Raw genomic sequence first — 10,962 nt, forward strand, 5'->3', positions numbered from 1 at the left:
CAAACACTAGTAGCAGCTTAGTAACATTAGCAGACAGAGTTTGAAATAATTCCAACCAATCAGCATTACTTGAATTCATTTTACAAACAATAGCGTAAGGTTTGAAAACACTAGAATATTGGAACAACTGTTACTCTTCTGGAAAACAAGACAGAAATACTGATGAAATCAACAGAAGAGAACTCAATAGAAAAGTCATCATGTTTTCTGTTAAAAACTAATAAAAAAAAATGAAGTGAGTTTATGATTAAAACAAAACCAATATCTGCTAATGGTCTCTGAAAAGCAGCTTAAATCAAAGGCAAAACAGGTTTTCACTCCCAGAATGACAGATATTTGTTCTTGTTTTAAAGCAGCTCAATTTTTCAATTCATCATTAAGCATCTCCAATAAAACTGTATTGGAAAAGATGTCAAAAGTACTGAGGAACATGTTGATTTTTTGCAACATTTAAAGCCATGACTTTATGCCTTGATTTTTTTAGGCCTTAATTTGTAGAAGACCTTTTAAGACTCACAGAAATCCTGATTATGAACAGACATAAATTAACAATGAACAATATTATATTTATAAATTCATAGTAGCCTTAGGGATTAAAGCCAAAAATAAATCAATACAAATCTTTTGGCCGTGTCATTAATCATTTACTATTGAAGATGTTTTATAACAGCTTTTCTGAAATAAGTGACACTATCTGCAATCATCGTCAGTTATTGCCCTTGGTATTGTAAAAATCATTCATGCCGATTAAAATTATAGGTTTGAAAACACTAGAATATTGGAACAACTGTTACTCTTCTGGAAAACAAGACAGAAATACTGATGAAATCAACAGAAGAGAACTCAATAGAAAAGTCATCATGTTTTCTGTTAAAAACTAATAAAAAAAAATGAAGTGAGTTTATGATTAAAACAAAACCAATATCTGCTAATGGTCTCTGAAAAGCAGCTTAAATCAAAGGCAAAACAGGTTTTCACTCCCAGAATGACAGATATTTGTTCTTGTTTTAAAGCAGCTCAATTTTTCAATTCATCATTAAGCATCTCCAATAAAACTGTATTGGAAAAGATGACAAAAGTACTGAGGAACATGTTGATTTTTTGCACTGTGTGCAACATTTAAAGCCATGACTTTTTTAGGCCTTAATTTGTAGAAGACTTTTTAAGACTCACAAAAATCCTGATTATGAACAGACATAAATTAACAATGAACAATATTATATTTATAAATTCATAGTAGCCTTAGGGATTAAAGTCAAAAATAAATAAATACAAATACATTAATCATTTACTACTGAAGATGTTTTATAACAGCTTTTCTGAAATAAGTGACACTATCTGCAATCATCGTCAGTTATTGCCCTTGGTATTGTAAAAATCATTCATGCCGATTAAAATTATGCATGAAAATAAGTAAGTTTTTTTTGTCTGACAAAACTTGATTTTACACATTACAAGACCAAGTCTTCACACGGGTTATTTCTTCACCCTCACACTTTTATCAGTATTTAAGAGCCTCTTCCAAAGCTCTCCGTCTCTAGCTGTACTGCTCTAAACCACATCTGAAGCGTATTACGAGCACTGAGGGCTGTGCGATACTGACAAAAAATAACATCTCGATATTTTCTGGGATTTTATCGATAACGACAATTAGACGATATTTTGTTATTGTGATGGCGTCTTAAACTGACTCAAAGTTTTTGATATTCTCCATATTCTGTGTAGTGGTCAGTTCACACTGATAGAAATTCATCTTTTTCAATACGTTTAAACTGATTTTTACCTTTTATGGGCATTTTTACCTTTATAAAGCCATTCTTTTTTTTTACTAAAAGTGTGCATCATCTTTTGAGTCAAATTCTTACATTTAATCAGTGAATTAGAATAATAAGACATTTGGGCTGTTACCAAGCAAATTAAATCAGTATCAACACAATTGTCAAAAAACACAGGAGCTGTGTCTGAAGTGGCATTTAGATGCATTTACACACTGTTTAGTGCAAGACATGAATGCATTTAACCTGCAATTACAAATGCAGAAATAATATTTTGATATACTAAACATAAAACGTTGAATACTGTTATTTGAAATTATGTAAATAATAAAAAGATACTTTAAATGTGAAATTAAAACCACCAGCAGGTGGCAGCAAGTCACTGATAATAAGTGAGTCACTGCGATTGAACCGAATCATTTAAACAGTTGATTCATTCAGGAACGAAACACCGTCATGTTGCTCAGAGACACAAAACAGTGCTGTGGCTGTGTTTGGAATTATTTTTGTTGGCGAAATAGCACAAAAACAGGCAATATGGTGTCTAAAACGTCTCTTAATTAACGTAAAATTATCACATTTGTAATCATGCTAATTTTTGGAGAAGAAGCAGCACTCTTTGTGTGAAATTGATTGATTAACTGTATGAAGTGGTATAAATGTATAAATTTTCTGCCCCGTGTCTTGAATTTGTGATCATTCTGAATCATGCAGTGAAAGAACACACTCGCTCTAGTCTAGACGTCACGTAATGTATGCGTGCGCTCTATCGAGTATTTTGCAAAAACCATTCAAAACACTCCTACAATGTCAAATTGCACATCATTAAAACAACAATTATGATATTACAGACCATATATATCGCACACCCCTACAAGCAATCCTCGTGTTTATAGCCACTTAATGATCAATCACGTGTGGTATTCCTCATGTGTGTGTCTGCTAAAAGAGTAAATGCAGATGTTGAGGCAGAAGCACTGACCCGCTGGCCCTCCTGCAGCTTGCGCTCGGCTGAAGTCGTCAGGGTCCCTGTGGCTCCCGCCAGGGGCCCGCTCTCCTGGAGTCGCTTCAGCTCTGCAGTTGATTTGATCTTTGAATCTGGTTCCAGCTTACCGAGCGTCTTCAGCTCCAGCTCCTCGCTCTCGGGATCCGCGTCTCGCTTGTGTGATGAAGCCAAACGCCGCGGAGCACTGACGTCACTCAGAGGCGGGAAAATATGAGCGGGAGCGATATGAGCCTCTTCCTTCTCCTTCAGAGCAGCAGTGAGCTCTCGGATCTCTTCATCTCGCTCCTTCAAGACACCAGAAACCGTCAAAAACACACGTCCTGTACATATAATAACATAACCTTCACTCAGTTGTGTTTAAAAACTCATATTATAATAAAGTATTATATACAGTGGGTACGGAAAGTATTCAGACCCCCTTAAATTTTTCACTCTTTGTTATATTGCAGCCATTTGCTAAAATCATTTAAGTTAATTTTTTTTCCTCATTAATGTACACACAGCACCCCATATTGACAGAAAAACACAGAATTGTTGACATCTTTGCAGATTTATTAAAAAAGAAAAACTGAAAAATGCTCAGTATTTAGTAGAAGCACCCATTTGATCTAATACAGCCATGAGTCTTTTTGGGAAAGATGCAACAAGTCTTTCACACCTGGATTTGGGGATCCTCTGCCATTCCTCCTTGCAAATCCTCTCCAGTTCTGTCAGGTTGGACGGTAAACGTTGGTGGACAGCCATTTTTAGGTCTCTCCAGAGATGCTCAATTGGGTTTAAGTCAGGGATCTGGCTGGGCCATTCAAGAACAGTCACAGAGTTGTTGGGAAGCCACTCCTTCGTTATTTTAGCTGTGTGCTTAGGGTCATTGTCTTGTTGGAAGGTAAACCTTAGTTCCAGTCTGAGGTCCTGAGCACTCTGGAGAAGGTTTTCGCCCAGGATATCCCTGTACTTGGCCGCATTCATCTTTCCCTCGATTGCAACCAGTCGTCCTGTCCCTGCAGCTGAAAAACACCCCCACAGCATGATGCTGCCACCACCATGCTTCACTGTTGGGACTGTATTGGACAGGTGCCTGGTTTTCTCCACACATACCGCTTAGAATTAAGGCCAAAAAGTTCTATCTTGGTCTCATCAGACCAGAGAATCTTATTTCTCACCATCTTGGAGTCCTTCAGGTGTTTTTTTAGCAAACTCCATGCGGGCTTTCATGTGTCTTGAACTGAGGAGAGGCTTCCGTCGGGCCACTCTGCCATAAAGCCCCGACTGGTGGAGGGCTGCAGTGATGGTTGACTTTCTACAACTTTCTCCCATCTCCCGACTGCATCTCTGGAGCTCAGCCACAGTGATCTTTGGGTTCTTCTTTACCTCTCTCACCAAGGCTCTTCTCCCCCGATAGCTCAGTTTGGCCGGACGGCCAGCTCTAGGAAGGGTTCTGGTCATCCCAAACGTCTTCCATTTAAGGATTATGGAGGCCACCGTGCTCTTAGGAACCTTAAGTGCAGCAGAAATTTTTTTGTAACCTTGACCAGATCTGTGCCTTGCCACAATTCTGTCTCTGAGCTCTTCAGGCAATTCCTTTGACCTCATGATTCTCATTTGCTCTGACATGCACTGTGAGCTGTAAGGTCTTATATAGACAGGTGTGTGGCTTTCCTAATCAAGTCCAATCAGTATAATCAAACACAGCTGGACTCAAATGAAGGTGTAGAACCATCTCAAGGATGATCAGAACAAATGGACAGCACCTGAGTTAAATATATGAGTGTCACAGCAAAGGGTCTGAATACTTAAGACCATGTGATATTTCAGTTTTTCTTTTTGAATAAATCTGCAAAAATGTCAACAAATCTGTGTTTTTCTGTCAATATGGGGTGAGACTTCTTTCAAAACAACAAACATCCTGCTGACGATCTTTTAAACCGCAGTAACTAATCTGATGTTAATAGCAGGTTTGTACAGGGTTTGGTTGAATTGTCAGATTCACAGATGACTGTATGCTCTCGAACATCACTGACCTCTAGCTCCTGGCTGTAATATTTCTTCAGGCTGCTCTTCAAGTTGTTAAGTTTGTTCTCACATCTCTTCTCCATCAGACCCCTCTCGGTTTCCAGCGTCTCGCTGCACAAGGAAGGAACTTAAAACATCCAAATGGTCCACAACATCTTACTCTTTTTGATCCACAGAAGCGCTGTAGAGGTACCTGAAGTCCTCCTGCATGCGGCTGATGACCTCCATCATCTCAGCGCAGACCTGCTCTCGAACCGTGGCCTCCAGCTCCTCTTTCTCCTGCCGCTGACGCAGCACTTCACGCTTCAGAACATCGATGGCCTTCAGCAGCGCCTGAACACAGCGCAATTACACATCTTCACGCTTTCTGATGAGTGACGTCTCACATGAAAACATATAGTCAGCAACACAGCTGGGTAGTGACTGATCACATGTAATCAGACCCCAAAAATGATGCACTTGTAATTAGATTAAACTACATTTTTTAATATTTGTAATCAGACTAGTTACATTATTGATTTGATGATTACATATTCCCACCATAGCGATAATTTAATCGTGATTTATTGGTTCTCCCCAATACTTCTTTTTCATCTTTTACATTTTCCTTTCTAAAATAACCTACCGCTTATACACACACTAATCAGATGGATATAATTACACAGAAAATTGAGACGCCACACAGCATTTGAGCACTGGATTTACACAAATCAGTGTTTTCTCAACATTGCATCAGCTCCTGATGAACACATTAATGTTTACTTGAATTATGGGTTATTTAACCATGTGTTATTATGTCTTTGGGAAGCTTTTGTCTTTCAAACACATTAAAATGCACAGATTCACATTATTTCTTATTTACATGTAATGCAGGGATTCCCAAACTTTTTTTTTGTCAACTGAATGTCTTTCACCTAATGTATTCACCTGAAGCGCCCCTGAGATTTGAAGGTAATAAGTTAATAATTAAGTAGCATGTTTGCATGTTCATGGCTCTCTGAAGATGGTTAATGGTCACATGACATGCAGGTAAACAAATACAATATTTAATCTTTTTTATTAAGCATTTTATTTTCATTTAATTTATATTTATTTTGATTTTACTTTTTTATGATGTAATTCATTATTAGTAGGGATGTAACGATTAACCGCGAACCGGTTGAAAATAGATTCAAATATGTGACGATTCAAATCGGTTGAGATGCTAAACAAAATCGCGATTCAGTTAGGGGTAAAATATTATATGAATGTTTGTCTGAGGGGAACTTACTGTCTTTCGATGGTATTTTTTCTTTTCATCTTGCTTCTGTATAACGCATATTAAAGTTCATAAGTGCAGCGCTGCTTTGTTTACAGCGGTAACCAAGGAAACACTGTATCATTGCTGTTCATAAGTGGAGCGCTGCTTTGTTTACAGCGGTAACCAAGGAAACAATGTATCATTGCTGTTCATAAGCACAGCTCTGTTTTGTTTACAGCGGTAACCAAGGAAACAATGTATCATTGCTGTTCATAAGCACAGCTCTGCTTTGTTTTCAGTGGTAACCAAGGAAACACTTTAAGCGCCACCTGCTGGCAGAGTGAATCTGCGTCTCGTTCAGCTTGTCTGCTGTTTCTGTTTCATGCAGATATTTTCTATGCATAGTTTCACAAAACTGAAGTCAAACCATTCTGTTTTTGCTTCAAATTTTGAAATTATACAATTGAATTTAGATTAAAAACTGCTCATGTTGCATGTATGCAGCATCTTTGTTTGGATCATGATTAAAATGCAGTGGTTGCCTCTAATTTTAAATGGAAAGAGCACAGACAAAGCCTTAGTTTGCTTATATGAAGAGATTTCTTTTATTTGTTACTTATTTATTTGATTTGGGGCTTGTTTTAAAATTTAAATTTAGTTTTGTTATTTACATTTACATTAAATTAAAATTTTGTTATTTAGCAAACGCTTTTATCCAAAGCAACTTACAAATGAGGACAACAGAAGCAATCAAAACAAACAAAAGAGCAATAATATGGAAGCGCTATATTAGTATATTATTATAGTGTTATATTTCAATTTCACAAAGAAACATGCAGCATTTTGTCCAAGCAATAATAAAAGGACACATTTAATTTAGAATTTGTCTTAAATCTCATTTTGTAAAAAAAAAAAAAAATTGTGAATCGAATAGTGAGTTGAGTGTTACATCCCTAGTTGTTACAGTACAAATTTGCATCACAGTAGGTATTTTTCAAAAAGTTACATTTCCCATCTGATGGAAAGGTACCTGTTTATATTGAGGGACTGGGAAATGCGAGTCGACTTAATCCACAGACTCACTTTCCCATTTGAAATTGCTGTCACTAATCAGTGCCCAGACCTGGTTCTCTGGTCCAACTCCAGTAGGATTGTCATAATAGTCGAACTGACAGTCCCTTGGGAAGAGGCCATTAACGAGGCCTTTGAATGGAAGAAGCTGTGATATGCCAACTTGGTAGCTGAGGCAGAGGAGCAGGGCTGGACAGTGAAAGTGGGCTGCAGGGGCTTTGTGGTTAGTTCCGCTATAAGGCTGCTGAAGGAGTTGAGCATCAGAGGACAGGTCCAGTGGAGGATAGTCAGGGAGCTTGCCACTGTTGCTAAAAGAAGCAGCCACTGGCTGTGGCTGAAGCGGATGGACACAGTGTGCGCTGCCAAATGACCATGTAAGTGACACTGTAGAGTTTTCTGTTGCCATCCACATATGCAAGTGCTATATTAGTATATTATTATAGTGTTATATTTCAATTTTTACAAAGAAACGTACAGTATTTTGTCCAAGCAATGATAAAAGGACACATTTAATTTATAATTTGTCTTAAATCTCATTTTGTTAAAAAAAAAAATTGTGAATCGAATCGTGAGTTGAGTGAATCGTTACATCCCTAATTATTAGCTTTTCATTAAACTCACAAACCCCCTGAATGAACCCCCGTTTGAGAAACCTTGACATAATACAATGTTCAATGCTGTTAATAACTCTCTCTCTCTTTATATCAATATGGTACAAGATTACCCCATTTAAATCAATGTGATAAACGAGTTAGGTCAAAAGTAATCCAATTTATATTACCTAAAGCATGTTACCAACTACAATTTTAGCCATGTAATTTGGAATCAGTAAAGGACTACAACTTGCAGTCCTCTCGTCTCCGTGAATGAAATAAAAGTGTATTTACTTCAGGATCAAACATGGTGATGTCTCCCTCCTCCTCCTCCTCCTCCAGTGGAGTGGTGTTGTTGGGATGCGCGGGATGCTCACGGAGCAGCGACAGAATATAAGCCACTTGCGTCTTACTGCACGGCCCATGCACCAGCTGACACAAGAGACATGTGTGTGTGTGTGTGTGAATGGAGAATGTTGCTGTGTCCAGAAGAGGAAAGATGAAACGGTCGGTCATGTTGTTACCTGTGTGGCGATGGCGGAGAACTTGAGCGCTTGCAGCGTCTCGTCGTAGGTGGAGGCGCAGGGGTTAATGTTGACCAGCATGCAGGAGCGGCCCTGACCACAGAAGAAGCTCTGCAGGACCCTGGTTAACTTGCTGTCTCTGAACGGGACCACCAGCGGAGGACGAGACCTGCGGCAAGCACAGTGTTTATCCATCAGCAGCAGGGTTGGGTATCGAAAACCGGTTCCAAACTCCCAAGAATCAGGTATAACACGGTGTCCTAACTACACGCGACGCGACAAGAGTCCAGTGACAAGCAATTTGTGTGTCCACACTAGACGCGACAGAATCAATCAAATATCACAGCCAATCAGAAGCGTGTGTGGGCGGAGCCTCTCTGTGGAAGCACTCTGCACTCGCAACGAAATGGATATGCTTATAATCTAATTCATAAATATCAAACCTTTTTAACATCATTAAATGTACATACTGAGTGACTGATAACATCTTTGTCATGGAATACACTCGTCGGTTCGCAGTGAGTCCACAGTTTTAACGGTCATCTTTGCTTTAATTTATTTTCTAGATCTGAAGTAAACTATCTATTGTTGCTTTCAGTATCATGGCTACAAGGTCACACAAAATTATATTTAAACTCATATTAGACACGTTTAACTTTGAATAAAGCACATAATCACCTGAGATTATCTACTGTCATATAGTTTGTATGTTGTTGTTCCAGCCGCGACGTCGCGGAAATAGAAACCGTTTCTAAATGAGAAATTTCGCGTGTCGCGGCTAGTTAGGCTTAGTTAGTAAGTTAGCAAACTTGTGCCTTGTTTGCTGAAGCGCGAGCACAGAGAACATCGGTCTCAATCTGTGTCCGTTCTGCAGAAAAGATCGTTCCGGGCCAGAACTGACTTCTTTCATATTTATCAAGTCAGTATATCGTCATAAACAGCCGTTTTTGTCTGAAGTGAACGTAAACATGAGAAAGAAAACGCTTGTGTACAGTATTTAAAGTTCAGTGTTAAAGAGACAGCAGTCTAATAAACACGCTGCCTGTCATTAATCAAAGAACAAAAGAAAATCATTCACTGATCTCGACTGAATATCTTTAATAACTTTAATTAATAATCTATATTTTATTTATGAAAAGAAATCTACGCAGTGTTTTTACATTTTTAATTAGTTTCTGTACCTGTAATTCAGTTCAGTTGTATTTAATTTATGCTACTGCTAATTGATTTGTTTGTTCCTATTTTATTACTGACTGTTAACCTGTCTTTAACACTTTAATATTTGAAATGTATATTAGTCTAGTTGTTTTTGCAGTGGTATTTTTGTTAAAAGCATAGGCAAAAGTTCCTCTAGTAGGCCTGAGTGTTCTGTAGGCTGCTGATTTGTGCTCGTGTTATTCAGCTGCAGAACCAAAGGTGATTTCGCGACACTGTTACTACACAGCGCTGCAATGTACAACGCAGCGATGTATTCAAGTTTAGCACAGAATTCTGTTATAAACAGATCAAACAGCACTGACATAGAAAATCAGAATTAGTAATGCTAACTATAACCATGGTGTTGTGGCAGAAATAGTCGAATGTTATTATATTATTCATTTTCAGAGTTTGTACAATGTTTTGAGAGAGAAATTCAAGCACTTTTCAATGCCTTTCAAGCATTCACACAACGCTGAGAGTCCGCTGACGCTGCTGTCCCAGGACAAACCCGCTCGCAGCCGAGACTGATGTCCAGCCGTGCTTACCTCCTGGACAAAACAAAGACAATCAGAGACGGCCAAGAACAACCTGAAACTCCTGAGGGACAAAAATGACTCATCAGAGGACAATAATTAGTATTAGTGCTGGGCGGTATACCGGTTCATACCGAATACCGGTGTTTATTTTTGTTATGATATGAATTTGTAAAATACCACAATACCAGCCGGTGTATGTCGCTTAAACAACGTTGGGAACGCGACACTGTTTGAAAGGGGTCTCTTTTCACTGTTGCACTGTGGTGAGGGAACAGCTGTATGTGTTACTAAGCATGAAAGTTCCGAAACTGAAGCTGTAGAACTAATAGAACGTGATGACACAGAAGACCTCATCCACAATATCCACACTGACCGCCACAAATATCCACCGCCCGCTGCCATCAGCTCCCGCGTCTCACACACACGAGCGCGACTTTAGCACTAGATTTAGCAACTTTCACACCCTTTTAGCGGCTTTTTTCCATAGAATATTCGTTAAATATCGCATGCGATTTATCGTGCAGCCCTAGTTAGGATTAGGGACAAAATTCTGCATTCGAAATCTTAAACACATCTAACAAATACAGCAGGAATTTGCCACTTTTTACTAACAGAAAGGCAGTCTCTTTAAGTGTCCTAACATATCAATATTCAGTCTGGGCTGAGTGTGAATAATTCTCAGGCTGGATGTCAGAGAGCTCCTCACCCTCCAGCTGTGTTGCGATGTGGCTGGTCGCTGAGAGTCCGCTGACGCTGCTGTCCCAGGACAAACCCGCTCGCAGCCGAGACTGATGTCCAGCCGTGCTTTCCTCCTGGACAAAACAAAGACAATCAGAGACGGCCAAGAACAACCTGAAACTCCTGAGGGACAAAAATGACTCATCAGAGGACAATAATTAGTATTAGTGCTGGGCGGTATACCGGTTCATACCGAATACCGGTGTTTATTTTTGTTATGATATGAATTTTTAAAATACCGCAATACCGGTGTATGTCGCTTAAACAAC

General features: G+C 38.9%; 1 protein-coding gene across 1 annotated transcript in view; it reads right to left on the minus strand.

The window, feature by feature from the left end:
- Window positions 1-10,962, minus strand: part of LOC107757852 (kinesin-like protein KIF20A) — a 19,867-nt gene that overhangs the window by 3,162 nt on the left and 5,743 nt on the right. The window contains exons 5-11 of the mRNA XM_016575448.1: window positions 10,662-10,767; window positions 9,965-10,016; window positions 8,220-8,388; window positions 7,990-8,127; window positions 4,985-5,124; window positions 4,800-4,902; window positions 2,758-3,066 (exon numbers count right to left, since the gene is read on the minus strand). Coding sequence (XP_016430934.1) covers window positions 2,758-3,066; window positions 4,800-4,902; window positions 4,985-5,124; window positions 7,990-8,127; window positions 8,220-8,388; window positions 9,965-10,016; window positions 10,662-10,767 — 1,017 coding nt within the window. The remainder of the gene's footprint in view (window positions 1-2,757; window positions 3,067-4,799; window positions 4,903-4,984; window positions 5,125-7,989; window positions 8,128-8,219; window positions 8,389-9,964; window positions 10,017-10,661; window positions 10,768-10,962) is intronic.

This window comes from Sinocyclocheilus rhinocerous, unplaced genomic scaffold (genome assembly GCF_001515625.1).
Source record: "Sinocyclocheilus rhinocerous isolate Xijiao unplaced genomic scaffold, SAMN03320098_v1.1 scaffold2338, whole genome shotgun sequence".
NCBI lineage: Eukaryota > Metazoa > Chordata > Actinopteri > Cypriniformes > Cyprinidae > Sinocyclocheilus > Sinocyclocheilus rhinocerous.